At 37.2% G+C, this 22211-nt stretch overlaps 1 protein-coding gene across 1 annotated transcript in view; it reads left to right on the top strand.

Annotated features, from left to right (window-relative positions):
- The window catches only part of LOC100624995 (EF-hand calcium-binding domain-containing protein 13-like), an 83632-nt gene that overhangs the window by 12032 nt on the left and 49389 nt on the right, over nt 1-22211 (top strand). The window contains 5 exon segments of the mRNA XM_021066303.1: nt 512-626; nt 3174-3295; nt 4059-4141; nt 12880-13023; nt 20373-20516. Of these exon segments, the coding sequence (XP_020921962.1) occupies nt 512-626; nt 3174-3295; nt 4059-4141; nt 12880-13023; nt 20373-20516 (608 nt within the window).

Raw genomic sequence — 22211 nt, 5'->3', positions numbered from 1 at the left:
GATGGTGATGATGATAATAAAAAGACATGAAGGAAGAACCTATAAATGAAAAGAGGTCTAAGGGACATATCAACCAACTGTAATATGGGGACCTTTTTGAATCCTGATGCACAAAGTGTTAAAAAATTTTGGCATTTATGAGATAATTGGAAATTTGAACACAGATTGTATGATGATATTAAGAATTTTCTGGGGTTTTTTGGTATCATAATTGTGTTTTAAATATATTTTTAAAAGAAAAACACTTTGTACAAATGCATATTAAAATCTTTACACAAGAAATAATATCATACTTGAATTTGCTTTAAAATAATAAGAGATGAGACTGTAAATGGAAGAAGATTGTCTATTATTGAAGCTAGGTGATGGGTCATTACTGAAGCATGGGAAGATCATATTATTCTGTCTACTTTTGTTGATATTTGAAAATTTCCATAAATAAAAGATGACAAGAAGAAAAGTCAAGAAAAAAGGCAATTCAAGAATTATTCCAATTTTCTGTGCAATTTAGGTATGAAACGTCAATGTTCCTATTTGAAGAAGAAAAGTCCTCTGATTTTTCAGGAGAAAGAAAAGTCAAGAAAAAGAGGAGTTTACAAGTACAATTGCATACTAAAAGAACTGAGGTAAATAAAGATCTCAGAATATTTTTCAAGTGTTGTCCTTAGTCCTCAGATATTCCACTCCATTTTAGTCCAGGCATTGGAATGCCACATTTTAAATATTTCTTCTTCTTCCTCTTCTTTCTCCTCCTCCTCCTCCTCCTTCCTTTCCTCCTTTTCCTCCCTCCTCCCTCTTAAAAAACAAAAAACAAAAACAAAAACGGAACATGGAACCCTTTCAGAAGAACGTGAACTATTTCCTTCTTTCTTCCTCAGATCAGTATTTTTATTATTATGCTCTCTGTTAACATTTCTGCTGTTGTAACAACTTTAGACGTTCCTGGGCTTTTGGCAGATAACTTCAATCTTGGCCCCCATCTTGCTCTTCATTTGGCTTTCTCCCCTTGTCTATATCTCAAGTTTCCCTCTACTTTTCTCTTATAGTCACATACTTGGACGTCTCATCTTGAGATCTTTAACTGTGAAGTCGATTTCTCCAAATAAGATCACATTCACATGTTCCAGGGATTAGGATGTGGACATCTCTTTTTGCTGGTTTATGTAACATACTATATTGACTATATGATATTTTAGGTATATAGTCCTTTGTTGGTGTGCTTCCAGAATCTGAGAATACATATCTTTCTTCAATTCTGGAACATTCTAATTCATTATATTTAATTTATTTATTTATTAAATTATTTTTAAATTTTTTCCATTATAGTTGGCTTACTGTGTTCTTTCAATTTTCCACTGTACAGCAAAGTGACCCAGTCACATATACATACATACATTCTTTTTCTCACATTATCCTCCATCATGCTCCATTACAAGTGACTAGATATAGTTCCCAGTGCAGGATCTCATTGCTTATCCATTCCAAATGCAATAGTTTGCATCTATTAACCACAGATTCCCAGTCCATCCCACTCCCTCCTTCTCCCCCTTGGCAACCACAAGTTGGCAACCAAGTCTGTTCCTCCAAGCCATTATCTTTTAGAGCATCTCCTCTTTCTCAATCTCTTTATTCTGTCCTGGATCTTCTATTAGATATATTTTAGAACTTATCATTCTGTTCTCTATACTCTTTAACATTGCTTCATATTTTTCATTTTTCTCTTTATTTGTTCTGTGTAGTTTCTCCCATCTACTTTCTAGTTTACTTTTTCTTTCTCTAGCTGAATCTAATCTCCAGTTTAACCTGTCTATTGACATTGTTTTTGGTCTTTTTTCTTTTTTTTTTTAGAGCGGCACCTGTGGCATCTGGAGGTTCCCAGAACAGGGGTTAAATTGGAGCTGTAGCCGCTAGCCTATGCGCCACAGCCATAGCAATGCAGGATCCAAGCCATGTCTGTAACCTACACCACAGCTCATGGCAAGGCCGCATCTTTAACCCACTGAGTGAAGCCAGGGATCAAACCTGCATCCTCATGGTTACTAGTCAGATTCATTAATCTCTGAACCATGATGGGAACTCCTCTACTGACATTTTAATTTCAGTGTTTATTTTACTTCTAGAAGTTTTATTTAGTTGTTCTTAAAATCTGCCTTATATCATGCTCATGTCCTATTGTTTTGGGATTGATATCTAATTAATATATGAAGTTCTTTGGATGTCTAAATCTTCTGTTTGTTGTTTTGCCTAATTCTCACTTAACTCATATTAACTTATGTCTTTGGGTGCATTATCCTTTTTATTCATTCTTTCATATACGGTTGATCTAAATATGTAAGAATCTCATGAGGAGTTTGAATTAAGAGAGTCCTTTTCTGAGAGGATTTGAAATCACTTTTTCCATGCACTTCAGAGGTCTTACAAATATGGGGTAACTTTTTTTTTTTTTGTCTTTTTAGAGCCACACCAGTGGCATATATATGGAGGTTTCCAGGCTGGGGGTCCACTCCGAGCTGTAGCCGCCGGCCTACACCACAGCCACAGCAACGTGGGATCCAAGCCACATCTGTGACTTACACCACAGGTCATGGCAATGCTGGATCCTTAACCCACTGAGCAAGGCCAGGGATTGAACCCGCAACCTCATGGTTCTCAGTCGGATTTGTTAACCACTGAGCCACGATGGGAACTCCTACCTGCTAGTTTTGAATCATGCTTATACATGCAACATTAATTTTTAAATCAATGTTTATGACAATTTTCTCAATCATAAGAATAATTTAAAACAAAATTCCCTATATTATTTAAATGACTATATTGATTCTTCCCATTCTTTTGCTTGTATAGTCAAAATCTGTGTATGTACCTTAGAATTTGGTAGTCTTGTCTTCACAATACCGTAGATTAGCCCTCCTTTGTAAAATACGTTACTATAAATTGACATAATATTAATTAGGAGGTGATTATTTGCATAGTTAAGAAAAATGTAACTTTGCAAAAGAATATGGTATAGTTTATTTAAAATTTTAGTATATATAAACTGTAATTTAATTACAAAAAAGCAGTTTTACATTAGAAGATTAACTAAGTGAGGAGCCTTTTAAAGTGCTTACTGTCCAAGAATGCTGGTTTACCAGTGTGATCTCAGGCAAGGATATTCTTGCATTTGGTTCTAGATTCCTTCTTTGTCTGTGAAGGAGAAGATGACTAGGAAAGAAAACTCTTCATGCAAGTTGCCGAGTCAGTATGATGTTCACAAGACTTTATCACATCTTGGTACATCTTCCTCAATTATTCGGTATCTAAATCATTGTATTCTCTTCCTTAAATGTTGGATTCAGTTTTGGGATTTTTTTCCTTCAAGATTCAAATATCCCTTCACAGAAATTATGCCCAATAGTTTGTGCTAAGAGTCTCTGCCCTTAGAATGATGCAGAACTAAGAGCACTGTGTGTGGAATTGAGAGACTCAGAGTTGAGTCCTGATTGACCTCACATGCTGGCTTAGGCTCCTGTGCAATCCACTTTGTATTTCTGGACCTCAGTTTCCATATCTGTACAAGAATCTTGTGCTAGATGGACTCTTAAAGTTTCTTCTAACACTAACATTCTATGATTTCAGTTATTTTCAAATTATGGAATCAGATCAATCATCTTTTTAGGATGCTTTTATTAACAGGTTGTGGGATCTGAGATTCTTTGGCTGTTTAAATATATTCTTATTTGTCAATAACTTTTTGTAAAATTTGCTTTGAGTTTGAGTGGGAAAAATTGGACCACAGCCAAAGGATGGTGGGTCATGGGAAGTACTTACTGACTGGGGTAAATCTGCTCCATAGAGAAATACCTAAAAGAAACAAGGTGGGAATTCTAGAGTAAGACTATGTAATTTATTATCACTTGGACAGTTTTTTAAGAAAGGTTCTTATGGAGTGTAACAGTCTGGAAAATGTCAGGCTAAATTTTAATGGCCAAATATTATATATGTCAAAGTGACATAAGCATTTTGTGGATTTTTTGGTTTTGTTTCCCTACTTTCTAATGTGGCCATTTCTTTAACAGGAAAAATGAAACGCTTTCTAACCTCTACCAGACATTATATGAAGAAATACCTCAAGGACACTTTGGCTCACAAGAATTAAGTGGTAATAAAAGGTTCCAGAATTTCTTGAATTAATTTCCTGATTGTGTGCTTTTTTAGAAATTGCTTCAGTAGTTAGTGTTTCTTTATTCCTAATGGCTTATGATATCAGCTAACATTACATGACATGGCAAATCTGCAAGCTGTGAATAAGCATAAATAGTTTAACTTGTAAATATCTTTTGTTGAATTGGTAAGATAGGCAAAATATATATGCTTCTTCAGTTTTTTTTTTTCTGGGGGGGCAGTCATTGATGAATAAATTAGTAAGCACTGATTTTCTGGAATTCAGTCTTTGGCACCCTTTCTTTCTCTCTTTTTTTTTTGCCAAGTGCAGCAGCTTGATGTGAGATCTCAGTTCCCAGACTAGGGATTAAAACTGGACCACAGTGGTGAAAGTGCTGGGTCCTAACCACTAGACCACCAGGGAACTCCCATAGGACTTGGTACCTTAGCATTAAGCCTCATTGTACCCTTCACTTCTTGGTGCTGAGCTCTCCCAGATATTAGGCCTCTCCTATATATGTATTTGTTTTTATGGAATTATGTGGCATATTTTTCCTCTATACCTTAATTCTGGTGATTTCATTAGGCATCTTCTCCCCTCCCTCATTTTATTGAGACGTAATTGACATATTGCACTGTATAAGTTTAAGGTATATAGTATAATGACTTAATATTTATTGTGAAGTGATTACCATAATAAGTTTAGAATATCCATTCTCTAATATAGATACAGAAAACATTTTTTCCTTGTGATGAGAACTCTTGGGATAGACTCTCTCAACAACTTTAATGTATACCATACCTATTTTAGATTCCACATATAAGCGATATCATGTATATGGTCCTATCTACAAAAAGGAAACAGATCAAGGACATGGAGAGTAGACTTGTGGTTGCTGGGCGGTGGGGGTGGGAGGGTGGATAAATGGGGAGTTTGGGGTTGATAGATGCAAAGTATTACATTTAGAATGGATAAGCAGTGGGGTCCTACTGTACAGCACAGAGAACTATGTCCAGTCTCTTGGATTAGAACGTAGTGGGTTAGAACATGTTGGGTTAGAACATGGAAGATAGTATGAAAGAAAAAGAATGTGTATGTACGTTAACTGGGTCACTTGCTGTATAGCAGACATTGAAGAAATGTTGTAAATCAACCGTACTTTAATAAAAAATTAAAAAAATAAAGTATACTATACATAAGTGTTAACTATAGTCATCATATAGTGCATTACATCTACAGTATGTATTTATTTATTTATTAACTGGAAGTTTGTACCTTTTGACTACCTCCATCCAATTTGCCCACTTCCTTCTCCCCACCTCTGATAGCTACAAATCTGCTCTCTGTTTTTATGACGTGTTTTTTTGTTTGTTTTTTGTTTTTGGTTTTTTAGGGCTGCACCTGTAGCATATGGAGGTTCCCAGGCTAGGGGTAGACTTGGAGCTGCAGCCGCCAGTCTACACCACAGCCACAGCAACTCTGGATCTGAGCTTCGTCTGTGCCCTATACCACAGCTCACGGCAATGCCAGATCCTTAACCCACTGAGTGAGGCCAGGGATCGAACCCACATCCTTATGGATACTAGTACGGTTTGTTTCCTCTGTACTACAATGAGACCTCCCCAAGATTTTTTTTTTAAGAGTCCACATGTAAGTGAGATCATACAGTATTTGTCTTTCTATGACTTAATTCACTAGCATAAAGGTCCACCCATGTTTTCACAAATGACAAGATTTTTTTTATTGCTTATATTCTATAGTATGTAAGTATGCACATTACTTTTTCTTTATGTGGTCATCCTTAGATGGTCACTTAGGTTATTTCCATGTCTTGGCTATTGTAAATAATGCTTCTTTGAATAGGAGGGTGCAGATATCTCCTTGACACAGTGTTTTGGTTGCTTTCAGATTTATACCCAGAAGTGGGAATTGCTGGGTCATATGGTAGTTCTCTTTTTCATTTTTTTGAGGAACCTCTTTGTACTGTTTTCTATAGTGACTGCACCAATTTACATTCCCACAGCTGTGTGCAAGTGTTCCCTTTTCTCCACATTCTTGCCAAAAACTTGTTTTCTCTTCTCTTCTTCTTTTTAATTTTAGGGCTGCACCTGTGCTAGGGGTTGAATTGAAGCTGTAGCTACTGGCCTACACCACAGCCACAGCAACGTGAGATCCGTGAAATCTGAGCTGCATCTGCAACCTACATCACAGCTCACAGCAATGCTGGATCCTTAACCCACTGAGCGAGGCCAGGGATTGAACCAGCATCCTCATAGATGCTAGATTCATTTCCTCTGAGCCACGATGGGAACTCTCTCTTGTCTTCTTGATGATAGCCATTCTAAGGTGTGAGGTGATACTTCATTGCGGTTTTGATTTGCATTTTCCTAATCATGAGTGACATCGAGCACCTTTTCATGTATCTGTTGATTATTTATGTATTTCCTTTGGAAACATGTCTTTAGGTCCTTTGCCCACTTTTTTTTTTTTTTTTTTTTTTTTTTTGTCTTTTTGCTATTTCTAGAGCCACTTCTGTGGCATATGGAGGTTCCCAGGCTAGGGGTCGAATCGGAGCTGTAGCCACTGGCCTACGCCAGAGCCACAGCAACGCGGGATCCGAGCTGTGTCTGCGACCTACACCACAGCTCACGGCAACGCCGGAACCTTGACCCACTGAGCAAGGGCAGGGACCGAACCCGCAACCTCATGGTTCCTAGTCAGATTCGTTAACCACTGCGCCACTACAGGAACTCCCCTTTGCCCACTTTTTAATTGAGTTATTTGCTTTTTGCTATTGAGTTGTATGAGTTCTTTACATATTTTAAATATTAACCCCTTCTGAGATTTATGATTTGAAAATATTTTTTCTCATTCCGTAGTTTTTCTTTTCATTTTGTTGATTGCTGCTCTTGCTCTGTAGAAACATTTTAGTTTGATGTAGTTCTGTTTAGTTTTTATTTTGTTGGCTTATACTTTAAATGTCATATCCAAAAAATAATTGTCAATACCCATGTCAAGGAGCTTTTTTCCTTTTTTTTTTTCCCCTAGGAGTTTTATATTTTCTGGTCTTACATTTAAGGTTTTAATCCTTTTTGAGTTAGTGTTTGTGAGTTGTGAAGATAGGGATCTAATTTCATTCTTGGGTTCGTTTCTGATCTCTCAATTCTATTCCACTGGTTCGTTTCTGATCTCTCAATTCTATTCCACTGGTCTGTATGTGTGTTGTTATTGCCAGCGCCATGCTGTTTGTTATATAGTTTTAAATCGAGAAATGCAATGCTTCTAGCTTTGTTGTTCTTTCTTAGGATTGCTTTGGCTATTTGGACTCCTTTGTGGTTCCATGTGGATTTTAGAATTTTTTTTTTCTATTTCTCCAAAAAATGTCATTAGAATCTTCATAGGGATTGCATTGAATCTATAGATGGTTTTGGGTAGTGTGAACATTTTAACAATACTAATTCCTCTAATCTATGGACATGGGATACCATGTGTCTTCTTTGATTATTTTAATCCATATTTTGTAGTTTTCAGTGTGGAGGTCTTTCACCTCCTTGGTTGAAAGGTATATTATTATTTTGATGCTATTGTAAGAGGGATCACTTTCTTTCTTTCTTTCTTTCTTTCTTTCTTTCTTTCTTTCTTTCTTTCTTTCTTTCTTTCTTTCTTTCTTTCTTTCTTTCTTTCTTTTTATTTTCCCACTGTACAGCAAGGGGGTCAGGTTATCCTTATATGTATACATTACAATTACATCTTTATTTTTCAGATAATTTGTCACATTATATAGAAACATTACTGACTTTCATATGCTAATTTTGTATCTTGATACTTTATGGAATTCATTGTTATATCTAACAGCTTTTTTGATGGAGTCTTTAGAATTTTCTATATATAAAATCATATCATCTGCAAAAAGACAATTTTAATTCTTTTTTTTTTCTAATTCTGGTGACTGTGAAGGGCAGCTTTTCTGGATATAGAATTCTTTTTTTTTTTTTTTTTTTTTATTTGGTCTTTTTGTCTTTTCTAGGGCTGCTTCCCGTGGCATATGGAGGTTCCCAGGCTAGGGGTCTAATTGGTACTGTAGCCACCGGCCTACACCAGAGCCACAGCAATGCGAGATCTGAGCCAAGTCTGCGGCCCAGCTCATGGCAATGCCAGATCTTTAACCCACTGAGTGAGACCAGGGATTGAACCCACAACCTCATGGTTCCTAGTCGGATTCGTTAACCACTGCGCCATGATGGGAACTCCTGAATATAGAATTCTTGCTTGATAATTTTTTCCCTTTTAATATTTTGAATATATCATCACAGTCCTTCTTGGTCTAGAAAGTGTCTGTTGAAAAATATGCCTGTGGTTTTATGGATTTCTTTTGTCACTTTTCTCTTGCTGCTGCTGGTGTAGCCAAAGGAAAAAAAATCAAAGACAAAGAAAGAATTTTGAAAGCATATGGAAGTTCCTGGGCCAGGGATTGAACCCATGACACAGCAGTAACCAGAGCCACAGCAGTGACAATGCCAGATCCTTGACCCACTAGGCCACCAGGGGACTCTGGTCTTTGACTTCTGACAAATTAATTATAAACTGTCTTGCATACCCTTACTTGGGTTCAACCTATTTTGAGATCCTTTAGGCTTTATGGACCTGAATGTCTTCCCAGGTTTGGGATGTTTTCAGTTATTATTGCTTTAAATATACTTCCTTTTTTTAACATTTAAAAAAGTTTAAAGTTTAAATTATAGTTGATTCACAATGTTGTGCCAATTTCTGCTATACAGCAAAGTGACCCAGTCATACATATGTACACTCTTTTTCTTATCTTCCATCATGGTCTATCCCAAGAGATTGGGTATAGTTCTCTGTGCTATACTATAAGACCTCATTGCCTATCCATTCTAAATGTAATAGTTTGCATTTACTAACCCCAAATTCACAGTCCATCTTACTCCCTTCCCTCTCCCACTTGGCAACCACAGGTCTATTCTCTATGTCTATGAGTCTGTTTCTATTTTGTAGATAGGTTAATTTGTGCCATCTTTTAGATACCACATATAAGTGTGATCATATAGTATTTCTTTTTCTTTCTGACTTAGTGTGAGAGTCTCTAGTTCCATCTGTGTTGCTGCAAATGGCATTATTTATTTTTGTATTTTATATATACAAAACTACATTGAATATATGTACCACATCTTCTTAATCCATTCATCTGTCATTGGACATTTAGATTGTTTCCATGTCTTAGCTATTGTGAATATGCTGCAGTGAACATAAGGGAGCATGTATCTTTTTGAATTATAGTTTTGTTTGGATATATGCCTAGGAGTGGGATTGCTGGATCATACGGTAGTTCTATATTTAGTTGTCTGAGGAACCCCCATACAGTTTTACATAGTGGTTGTACCAATTTACATTCCCAACAACAGTATAGGAGGGTTCCCTTTCTACACACCGTCTCCAGCATTTGTTATTTGTGGACTTATTAATGATGGCCATTTTAACTGGTGTCAGGCTGTACCTCATTGTAGCTTTGATTTGCATTTCTCTAATAATTAGTGATGTTGAGCACTTTTTTCACATGCCAACTGGGCTTTAAATATACTTTCTATCCCTTTCTCTTTTTTCTTCTCTTTCTGGAATCCCCATAATGTAGATATTGTTTCTTTTGATTGTTTCCTATACATCCTATTGGATGTCTTTACTCTTTTCCTTTTTTTTTTTTTTCATCCTCTGATTGGATAATTTTAAATGTCCTTTCTTTTAGGTCATAGATTCTTTCTTCTGCATGATTTAGTCTGTTTTTGGAGCTCTCTACTGGATTTTCCAGTTAGTCATTGTATTTTTCAGTTCTAGGATTTCTGAGGTTTAAAATTTTTTTTTTTAATGTTTTCTCTTTCTTTGTCGAACTTCTCATTTCGTTCATGCATTATTTTCCTATTTTTTTGGTCTTTTTTGTCTTTTTAGGGCTGCACCTGTGGTACATGGAGGTTCCCAGGCTAGGGGTCCAATCAGAGCCTATGCCAGAGCCACAGCAATGCCAGATCTGAGCCATGTCTGCGACCTACACCATAGCTCACGGCAACGCCAGATTCTTAGCCCACTGAGTGAAGCCAGGGATCAAATCCGCAACCTCATGGTTCCTAGTTGGATTCATTTCTGCTGTGCCAAGACGGGAACTCCATTTTCCTAATTTTGTTTAGTGTTTATGTGCTCTTGCAGTTCACTAAATTTTAAGAGGATTATTCTGAATTATTTGTCTACCAGTTCATAGATCTCCATTTCTTTAGGGTCAGTCATTGAAACTTAATATTAATTTCCTTTGGTGGTGTCATGTTTACCTCATTTTTTATTATCCTTGATTCATTATGTTGGCATCTGTGCTTTTGAGTAAGTTATCTCCTTTTCCAGACTTTACTGGTTTGCTTTGGTAGAGGTAGTTCTTGACCAGTTAGCTTAGTTTCTGTTTCTGAGTATGTTAACTGGAAATACCTTTGGAAGGGTGGGTTTTGCTATCAGGACCTATTTTGGGGCTAGGCCACTGCCCATGCTCTTATATTGGGGAGGAGGTGTCATTGGTTGAGAACAGTTGGAAAGGGCTGCTGGTTTTCTTTTCTGTCTAAGTGAGGCTGTAGATTAAGTTTAGAAGCAGCTTGGGTACTCTGGTGAGGCTTCCTAGACAGTCAGGACTGGGTACTATACTCAGCAGTCAGAGGGGCTGTGAATTAACTTTCTGGCTTTGCAAGGTGACAGAACAGGTCCCAAGGCCTCTACTGATCATTGTTTGGGGATCTGAATCAGGCTAGATGGTGTATTGAGTTTCATGGCTCTAGTTTTGCTCTGCAGACAGGTGAACCCTGAGCTGTGCTGTCTATTCAAATGCCACTGTAAGGAGGGTTATAGGATGGGCTATGCAGCTTCTTATGTGCTCTGGTTAGGTCCCCTGGTTGAGTGGGCTGAAGGCTGTGTTTCACAGTGGACCGGACCATGAATTAGTTTCCTTGGCTGGGCAGGGCTACATACAGGCCCTAATGCTGGCAAGGGTTGTTGGGAGATCAAATTACGTTGAACTATGCACCACATTCACTGGCTAGATGATTATCCATTCTGATTCTGCAGACAGATAGGGCCTGACCCAAGCTGCATCTGCAACCTATACCACAGATCACGGCAACGCTGGATCCTTAATCCACTGAGTGAGGCCAGGGATTGAACCCACAACCTCATTGTTCCTAGTCGGATTTGTTAACCACTGAGCCATAACGGGAACTCCCAAGCTGCATACTTTTAAAAACTGATTATTTTACCTCTATTTCTCTCTCCAACATTGATAGCCACAGTTTGAACATTGCCATGTTGAAATCTCAGATTTTAATGTCCTGTTCTCTGACAGTCTTTAATACTTCCAGTTCTTTTTATTTATAACAATTTTATTTCACTGACCTCTTCATTTGGTGCCACTGTGAATATATGATTTCCATTAGCATCAGTTGGCATTCTGTTTGTGTTTTGATCAGATCCTTCTTTTTGTGCCTATTTTAAACCGTCATTACTCGCCTCAAATCCTCAATCCTATCACCTAGTCCTTCAGCTCTTAAGGGATAACATTGCTTTTTCATAGAGACTTAATAAAAGCTGTTTGGCAGAATCTTCCTCAATTACACCATCCATAGACTTCCCTATTGTCTCATTGGAAAACATCCCCTTTCACAAGACTTAATTCCTTCACTTCTCTTTTTCAATTTGATTTTTTTCCTCTTCCCCAGGACCTCTGCTTTGTCGACTTAATACTCTTTCAGAGAAGCTTCTTGAAAGAGCTTTTTTCATTAATTACTGTATATACTTCCTACTTCACTGAAATCTGGTTTCAACCTCCAGTACTCTAATAAAACTCCTATTATCAAAGTCATTATTATCCATTTTTTATTCTTTCTCTGGTATTTATCATTGTCATCTATGGCTCCTTTTTTGGAAACAAGGTGAATTAAACCCAATTTAGTTCAACATACATTTTCTGAGAATCTATTCTGAATAAGATGCTGGAACTTGAAGAATGAAAAATATTGCCTCTATGAGCTACGAGTTTAGTGAGGGAGAGTAATCTGCAAGCAATCAGAATACCAAGAGCTTTGATTAAGATACACACAAAGTGATAAGGGAACACAAGAAAGGTTTAACATTCCCAGGGGAAGTTGTGGAAATCTTGGCTTATGTGAGCCTTTCATGAGTTTTCTTTATTTTTATTTTTTTTTTGTCTCTTTGCTATTTCTTGGGCCGCTCCCGCGGCATATGGAGGTTCCCAGGCTAGGGTCGAATCGGAGCTGTAGCCACCAGCCTACGCCAGAGCCACAGCAACGCGGGATCCGAGCCAAGCCGCGTCTGCAACCTACACCACAGCTCACAGCAACACTGGATCCTTAACCCACTGAGCAAGGGCGGGGACCGAACCCGGAACCTCATGGTTCCTAGTCGGATTCGTTAACCACTGCGCCACGACGGGAACTCCTCATGAGTTTTCTGATAGTTTCTGAGAGTTCTTTAGGAAACTTGTGGACTTAGAGGTCACTGGCTCCAGATGTACCTAAATAAATATCATGATTAATTTTAAAGCAGAGAATTGGAGCACAAAATTTGCTTCTCCTTTTTCTGTTAGTGATTTTTTTTTTTTTCCCTTTGAGGGAGGGTAGGGGGAATAAGGATAATTATTCCTTTGAATTAATTATTTTGTTTTGTGTGTTCAGCACTTCAGAAAGCCTGTAAAATTTTTGGTAAAATTCGAAATGGTAGGATTTATGTGAATGATCTGCCAATGATCCATCACATCTTGAAGATCTCTATTAGTGACACAGAAATGCGAAAGGCACTAAAGACTATTGATATTGATGGTAAGTTTTAATATTTTGATTATTAGCTTAAGGGTCTACAGTCATGGACATAACTTATATGTTGGTCAAATTAATAACAAATGCTAGAAAAGCTAAGCTTTAAAATGTTATAAAAACACCTTTGCACATTTATAATAACGATATTAAAAAATTAGACCTCAGGGGAGTTCCCTTCGTGGCTCAGTCATAATGAACCTGACTAGGATCCATGAGGACATGGGTTTGATCCCTGACCTCGCTTAGTGGATTAAAGGATCTGGTGTTGCCGTGAGCTGTGGTGTAGGTTGAAGATGCAGCTCAGATCTGGTGTTGCTGTGGCTGTGGCTTAGGCTGGCGGCTACTGCTCTGATTCGGCCCCTTACCTGGGAACTTCCATATGCAGTGGGCCATAAAAAAAATAAATAAATAAAATTAGACCTCAGTAAATATCATTGGATTTAGTTATTACCAAATTGGATTATGACATGCTCTCATCAACATCTGGTATTTTTAGACTTTTAATTTTTGCTAATTGCCTTAGTATGAAATGGTATGGGATAGGGAAAATTTCTTAAACAAGGCAAAAAATTTTTGAACATAATATATTTAACAATGTTAAAATTAAGAATGTTTATTTATCAAAAGACACCTAAAACTAAAAAGACAAGTTACAAACTTGGAGATATTTGCAATTCACACAATTGACAAAGGATTAGTTTTCAGAATGAGTAGAGAACGCATGCAAATGAATAACTAACAATGGAATAGAAAAATGGTCAAGACACATGGACAAGTATTTCTCATAAAGTATAACACATATAGCCAGTAATTATATAAAATATGTTTAATGTCACTAGTGTTCAAAGAAATGCAAATCAAAATCCTAATAATTATGTTTTAAATACCTAGAAAGATAATTATTTTTTTGTAGTCATTCTTCAATACTTTAAAGAAATAATTAGTGGAGAACCCATGACATTTACAGATTATTCCAAGCTTGTTAAAAAGGGAAGACAAATGTACCATAAAAATGATATAAGTTGGTTGAAGGAGGGGTTGGAAATAGAATAAAGTAAAATAAATAGACCTAAAGGCAAAGTAGTACTACAATGCTGAAAGTATCAAGCTGCTCAAATATAAGATGTGGATTTACTATTATAAAAAATTTATAGGAGTTCCTGTCATGGCACAGCAGAAATGAATCCTACTAGCACCCATAAGGTTGCAGGTTTGATCCTTGGCCTTGTTCAGTGGGTCAAGGATCCGGCCTTGCCGTGAGCTGTGGTGTAGGTAGCAGACCCAGCTCAGATCTGGTGATGCCATGGCTGTGACGTGGGCTGGCAGCTGCACCTCCAATTAGACCCCTAGCCTGGGAACCGCCATATGCCATGGGTGTGGCCCTAAAAAGCAAAAAAAAAAAAAAAAAAAAAGTATATATATATATATATAGATGGATATAGATATAGATATAGATATATAGATGGAAAATACTAGGTGTCAAAATGGACCACCAATAAAATGTTACTGAATAAGTTGCACTAGTGCTCATGTATCCATCTGTTTCTTTTTTCCAAGTCACTCTAGCATTTTTGAGAATCAGTGGTATCACAGATTTCTGAGGGTGAAAATAAATGAATAAATGTAAAACTTAGAAAACTTAAGGAGCAACTCTTTTTTTCTGACATGTTTATCTATAAATTTTCATGACAAATGATTTTATGGAGATTTATATCAAAGTGAGTATCAAAGTGAAAATGACTTTCTTCTCTGAAAGCACAGAAAAGTATAAAGGAGAAAGTCAAAATCATGTGTATTTCCATTACTCTGAGTCAAACTTTATGATTTACATGTATGTATTTTCCAGGATTTTCCCAAACATATACACATAAGTGTGTATATATGTGTTTATAACTGTGGTGTATACATATGTGTGAATACATGATTTTAAAAACTATACATGGATTCACATGCATATAGTTTTGTTACTTTTTTCTATTAACATTATATGGTAGTCAATTTTCTGTGTAAATGTAGGTCTATACTGCCATTTTATTTTACTTTTAAAATAAAAAAATTTATTTTATTTTTAACAAAAAATTTTATTTTATTTATTTATTCATTTATTTATTTATTTGCTTTTTACAGCCTCATCTGGGGCATATGGAGTTTCCCAGGCTAGGGGTCTAATTGGTCACATCGGAGCCACAGCAACACAGGATCTGAGCTACGTCTGCGACCTACACCATGGCTCACCGCAATGCTGGATCCTTAACCCACTGAGCAAGGCCAGGGCTCAAACCTGCAACCTTATGGTTCCTAGTCAGATTCGTTTCAACTGTGCCACGAGGGTAACTCCTATTTTATTTTTAAAAATTCAGATGTTTCTTAATATAGATCTATGCTTATCTAGAAAATGAGATTTAATTGAGTCCTGATTCTGGAGTTCCCATCGTGGCTCAGTGGTTAACAAATCCGACTAGGAACCATGAGGCTGCGGGTTCAATCCCTGGCCTTGCTCAGTGGGTTGAGGATCTGACATTGCCATGAACTGTGGTGTAGGTTGCAGACGTGGCTCAGATCCCGAGTTGCTGTGGCTGTGGCTGTGGCTGTGGTTGGAGGCTAGAGTTCCAAATGGACCCCTAACCTGGGAACCTCCATATGCCACGAGGGTGGCCCTAGAAAAGAAAAGACAAAAAAAAAAAAAAAAAATCCTGATTCTGTGCTTTGGCACAATTTGTAAGTCTGGATTTTCAGCCCTAGTTGATGTCAGGGGATTACCTGTGCAATATATGTGAAAAAAAAAAAAAAAACACTACATAATTTCAGTTTCTCATTCAAGCCAGACAATATTTTCTTACGAAATTTTCATTTGTTTAATTTAGATTTTTTTCTTTTAAGAAATAGCATTACTTTTTCCTTTTTTTTTCTTTTTTGGTTACCCCACGGCATATGGTGTTCCTGGGCCAGGGATCAGATCCAAGCTGCAGTTGTGACCTACACCATAGCTGAGGCAACACCAGATTCACTGTGCCGGGCTGGGGATGGAGCCTACATCCTGGCACTGTAGAGATGCTGCTGGCCCTATTGCACCACAGCAGGAAATCCTCTTTTTATTTTATATTGGAGTATAGTTGATTTACAGTGTTGTGTTTGTTTCAGGTGTACATCAAAGGGATTCAGTTATACATGTAGCCATTCTCTTTCAGTTTCTTTTCCCATATAGATTATTAAAGAATACTGAGTAGAGTTCCCTGTGCTGCACAGTAGAGCCATTACTTTTTGCATGAAAAATGAGATGATTTTAGGGGTAAGGATTAGTTTAATATTGTGCAATATTTTAGGCATTTGTTTTAATGCTCTGTGTGTGTGTGTGTGTGTGTGTGTGTGAGGGAGAGAGAGAGAGAGAGAGAGAGGTGGAATGGTGTGAGGCAAAGCTTTCATTAGAATCTCAACAGGGGAAGTTCCTGTCTTGGCTCAGCAATTAATGAACCTAACTAGGATCCATGAGGATGCAGGTTCTATCCCTGGCCTCGCTTAGTGGATTAAGGATCAGGCATTGCTGTGAGCTGTGGTGTAGGTCGAAGACTCGGCTCAGATCCCACGTGGCAGTGGCTGTGGTTATGCAGGCACTGATTTAACCCCTAGCTTGGGAACTTCCATATGTCGCAGGTTCAGCCCTAAAAAAGCAAAATAAAATAAAATAAAATAAAATAAATTCAAAAATCTCAACAGGATCCATAATATACCCCCAGACCACAGGTGTATAGAAGGCTTTTCTAGAACAGGATGCAATCAGTCCTATCCTTTAAAAATAAAATCACCATATGTGTAAAATTGGCATGTTGCATGTATTTTTTCACCTTATTACAAATATAAAAATTAGAGCGTTGAGCAAAGGGCACTGCAGTATCTCCAGTTCTAGTTTATATATCATTCTTATTATTACTGCAGCACTATTTACTACATAATTATGACATGTAAATATTTTCTGGTAAGTTTTTTTTAACATTTATATTTAATGTTGACAGCCCTTGTGTATATACTATGATATTCTAGTATCAGTTATTTCTATTTACATTTTTAGTTTGCATTTTAATCTTATGTTCTTAGTGAGTTTGATGATAAATTTACTGATGAACTTTTTTTGTTTCTATTTCTGAACACTCTTATAGTTAATGGAATGCTGGATTTTTCAGATTTCCTTAAGGCTGTGAATAATGTGTGTTATCTGGTCTCTCAGGATCCAGGTAAAAAGACTGTTCTTCAAAATTATAGAAGGGAATGATTTTGATAGTAACTGATTTTTATGGTGAGGTGGTTATATGAATTGATGCTTTTTCAGAATCTCTTAATTCCCTTTTGTCCCAGTAGTCTAGGCTGAGAAAAACTAGACATATGTTATTCTATAAAAGGCACTAAAAATCCCTGGATCACTGCCATGGTGTTCTAATTTCTATCTCCAGTTTTCTAGCTCCAACAAATGTTATAGATATATACACAACTGCTAGACCAATTTTCTTAAAACGCAATTTTTATCATGCCATTCTCTCAAAAATTTAGATGCTCTTCTTAGTCCAAACTCTTATGCTTGACGTTCTTGTTTTTTCATAGTTTTGTTTGTTGCTCCTCCTTTCTCCATAAATCTTTCCCAGGCAAGAACCCCATGCTCTAGTTAATCATAAATCTCCATAAATGCCAGTTTCATTCTTATTTCTGTGCCTTTGTTCATGTTTTTCCCCCCTCTTTTGAAGACTGGCATCTGTTTTCTTCTCTTCCCTAAACAGTACTTTTTTCACTGGAATCTGCTTGTATTTCTCCCTAAAAATTTCAGATACTGAAGGGTCTCCTAATAACTTTTACACTACACATGAATTGTGAAGAAAGTGGTTGGGAGGACTGTTCATATTAATGATAGAAATAATGCCTCCAAAAGTCTGATGTCTCTAGTGTTCATTATCTAATTTTGGCAGTTCCTTGGTTTTTCCATTAGCCAAGATCAAAGTTCCTATGATCAGCCCTTGGGATTATACATATTTATCATCAACCAGACTGTATTTTCTTAGAATCAAGGATACATAAATGTGATAGTCAATATTCCTGAATTTACAAGCAAGAGGCAAGAAAAATTCTTTAATATTTATTTATTAATGTGATAAATGTTATTAAATGCCTGCTGTATGCAGCAATGAATGTTATAGATATGGTACTTGGTTTCTGTTTAATTTTTTAATTCCTCACTTCTTATTTGGCTTTTTGATTAACTCCTATGATGCTGAGATTCTTCTTTATCTACTTGGTTTTTGACCTAAAAGCTTTTTATGACAGTAGATTTATATGTTTGTTTGGACTCCTAAGTTCTGCCTACTTGTTGAACCACAGTTTAGAATAGCTTATTTGCTCCCATATGTCCCTTCATTTTTCAAGTCCTGATTCCCTATTTTGAACTTATTATTACTATTATTATTATTTTGTCTCTTTGCCATTTCTTGGGCCGCTCCCGTGGCATATGGAGGTTCCCAGGCTAGGGGTCTAATTGAGCTGTAGCCACCGGCCTACACCAGAGCCACAGCAACGTGGGATCCAAGCCTCGTCTGCAACCTACACTGCAGCTCACGGCAACGCCGGATCGTTAACCCACTGAGCAAGGCCAGGAATCGAACCCGCAACCTCATGGTTCCTAGTCGGATTCGTTAACCACTGCGCCACGACCGGAACTCCTTGAACTTATTTCTGATTATGGCCATATATTTTGAGATCAATCAAGAAGTCCCAAGTTTCATTTTTTTTTTCTTTAAAAAAAAAAAAACATGGAGTTCCCGTCGTGGCGCAGTGGTTAACGAATCCGACTAGGAACCATGAGGTTGAGGGTTCAATCCCTGCCCTTGCTCAGTGGGTTAACGATCCGGCGTTGCCGTGAGTTGTGGTGTAGGTTGCAGACATGGCTCGGATCCCGCGTTGCTGTGGCTCTGGCGTAGGCCGGGGGCTACAGCTCCGATTAGACCCCTAGCCTGGGAACCTCCATATGCCGCGGGAGTGACCCTAGAAAAGGCAAAAAGGCAAAAAAACAAAACAAAAAACACATAATTATTGAGTGTTATTTTTATAAAATGTCCAAGCAATATATGTGTACAAAGATGTGAGATACTCTTTAATCCCTCCTAGATTTTTATAATTTAATGTTGACCTTAGAATTCTTTTTATATTCAGTTATGAATATACGTACATATATAAATGTATATTCATTATTATGAATATTTTCTTCTAACAGATTCTTGCCAATTCATTTTTTATGTCAAGAATATGAAGTTTCTGGAGTTCCTGTCGTGGCGCAGTGGTTAACGAATCTGACTAGGAACCATGAGGTTGCGCGTTCAATCCCTGCCCTTGCTCAGTGGGTTAAGGATCTGGCATTGCCATGAGCTGTGGTGTAGGTTGCAGATGTGACTTGGACCCCGTGTTGCTGTGGCTCTGGCGTAGGCTGGTGGATACAGCTCCAATTTAACCCCTAGCCTGGGAACCTTCATATGCCGCGGGTGTGGCCCTAGAAAAGGCAAAAAGACAAAAAAAAAAAAAAGAATATGAAGTTTCTGTGGATAGTGGTTAAACCATTGCCAAACTCTTTTTAGTATATTAAAAAATCTGAATAGAAATTTTTTAGATATTTTATGCTTCTCTCTTTTATGGTATCTTTCTCGAATTACCTGTGTGGGGGGGGGCACCTGTGGCATGCACGTGTTCCCAGGCCAGGAATTGAACCTGAGCCGCAGTAGTGACAACACTGAATTATTAACCACTAGGCCACCAGGGAACTCCCCAAATTACGTTTTAAAAAGCAATTAATAACTGTCACAAATTTTGGATTAAGCTGCCTTGTTATTGTGGATTATACCACTAGTAAGAAATTGTTACAGTTAAAAGAGGTGAGTATAGCATAATGATTAAGAGCAAACATTCTGGAATAAATTAGAATTCTGGCTTTTCCATTTACTAGCTGTGTAATCAAAAGGGACTTTCTAAGCCTTAGTTTTGTTATCTGTAATGTAGAGATAATGATCTTTAGTTTATAGGCCAACTTGTGATAATGGAATTAGACCATAACTTTTAGCACAGTGTTTTGCATATAAACATTGTTCAATAGAAATCAGCTATTAGTGATGATATTATTTTAGTAGTATAATAGTATAATAGCAAATACTACATTTTATACTAGAAATATGGCCAGAATTGGGCAAATGCCTACTTGCAGATAAATTTTTAGAAAACCCTAAATTAATTTTTCCCTGGTCAAAATCAGCTCCTCCAAGAAAGCTATTGACTTACATTTAGCTGTTGATTTTACAGTAATTTCTTTGTTTATTGTATTTTTGCAGCATTTCAGAATGCCTTGAAGATTTTCGGTAGGATAAAAGGTGGTCGTGTTTTAACTTCTGAAGTGGATGATGTTTTGGATAGCATGGATATCCTTGTAATCCCTGAAACTTTTCAGGAAGTGATAAAACATATCGACATTGACAGTGAGTTATTTGAATTGATATGTACATGTATTTTTCTTGGCTACCAATTTTTGATTCATCTTTTACTTCCCCTTCTTTTCTTTCTTGATTCTTGCTTTTTGCCATTGACACTGGTCTAGAAAAATTAATCGAGATATTTCTATAGTTGTTACATTTTGGTATGTTTGGCAAAAGTATAAGAGAAAAATGGAATTTTTTTTCAACTTTATCTGTCTTTTCCAGTAGTCATTTCTTGTCTTTATGAGAGGTAGTTTCTGTAGTGTCAAGAGCATTGGCTCCACAAGTTACAAGACCTAAATTTCTTGAATTTTCAACTTTATTTTGTAGCTTTGGTTTTTTTGTAGCTTTTATTACAAAATCTTCCTATGCTACTCAGTTACTCTCTGCAAAATGTAGACTTCTTTGAACATTATAAATATGTTTGGCAGATGTTTACATTTGACCAGGGGGTGTCCTATAACAATGGACTGATTAGTGATTGATTAATTGATTTATCCGTTCATTTAATGAGTCACTGATTTAATATCTACTGTACCTGGAAATATGCTTGATGATACACAGATGAATAAAACACATTTATTGTTTTGAAGCAGCTCACATTCCGGTGTGGAACAAAACTAAAAATTATAGTGTGGTATAGCAAGTACTATTATAGAGGGTATACAGCAGCATCAGGGAAGCATCCAGGAAAGATTATTAGAGGAGACAATGTCTGAGCTAAATCTTGAAGGATCAGCAGGGATGAGTTGGTTGCAGGTGATGGTGAAGAGTGAAAGATACTTTAGACTGAGGGAACAGCTTGAGTAAATGTGGCCGGAAAATAATCCGACATGGCATCCTTTCCAGTGGGCTTCCACTGGTTTTTGTCATTTGTTAGTGGTGGCTTTATAGTGAGCCTTTGGTTGCTGAAGTGTGGTCCGAATATAGAACCATGTTGCATGCAGTTTTCCTAGGTAGTCATTTATGGTGGGCTCTAGGTGGTAGACATGTGTGGAGAGAGACAAGTACCGGAGCGTGCCAAAGGCTATAAATAGGAATTTTAAAGACTAATCTCAAGCCATATTATTAAATAGCCTTTAGGGTATGCTCGACTAGGAACCACAGAAATCATAGATGAAACCACTGCAGTGCCTTGCTTTCTGGTTTATGGAATTCTGCTCTGGGCTTCCACTTTATTTGGGGAGGTAGATTGGACAAATAATGCTAATTTCATAGCATTGTTTTATCACTTAAAGATAAAAGTTTATCAGTGTTTGGCACCTAGAGCATTCTCTGGAAATGTAAAGCAGAAATCTAAGAGTCATCCTTGACAGTTTTTTCTGTTTGGTGTACTCACTAAGAAGAACTATTATTTTGGAGTTCCTGTCATGGCACAGAGGAAATGAATCCGACTAGGAACCATGAGGTTGTGGGTTTGATCCCTGGCCTCACTCAGTGGGTTAAGGATCTGGCATTGCTCTGAGCTGTGGGTGGCTCTGGCGTAGGCCGGCAGCAACAGCTCCAATTAGACCCCTAGCCTAGGAACCTCCATATGCCACAGGCGTGGCCCTAAAAAAAAAAAAGAACTATTATTTTAAACTCTTAGATATCTCTTAAATCTTTCTATTCTCCAGCATTACTACCTTAATCTAAGTTGCTGTAATCTTTTCTTAGGACCATTGGAAGTCTACCCATATTCTAACTAAACTACCCATA

The sequence above is a fragment of the Sus scrofa genome, chromosome 12, assembly GCF_000003025.6.
Source record: "Sus scrofa isolate TJ Tabasco breed Duroc chromosome 12, Sscrofa11.1, whole genome shotgun sequence".
Lineage (NCBI taxonomy): Eukaryota > Metazoa > Chordata > Mammalia > Artiodactyla > Suidae > Sus > Sus scrofa.
Note: the sequence above shows the minus strand (reverse complement) of the source record. Positions and strands in the feature narration are given on the sequence as shown.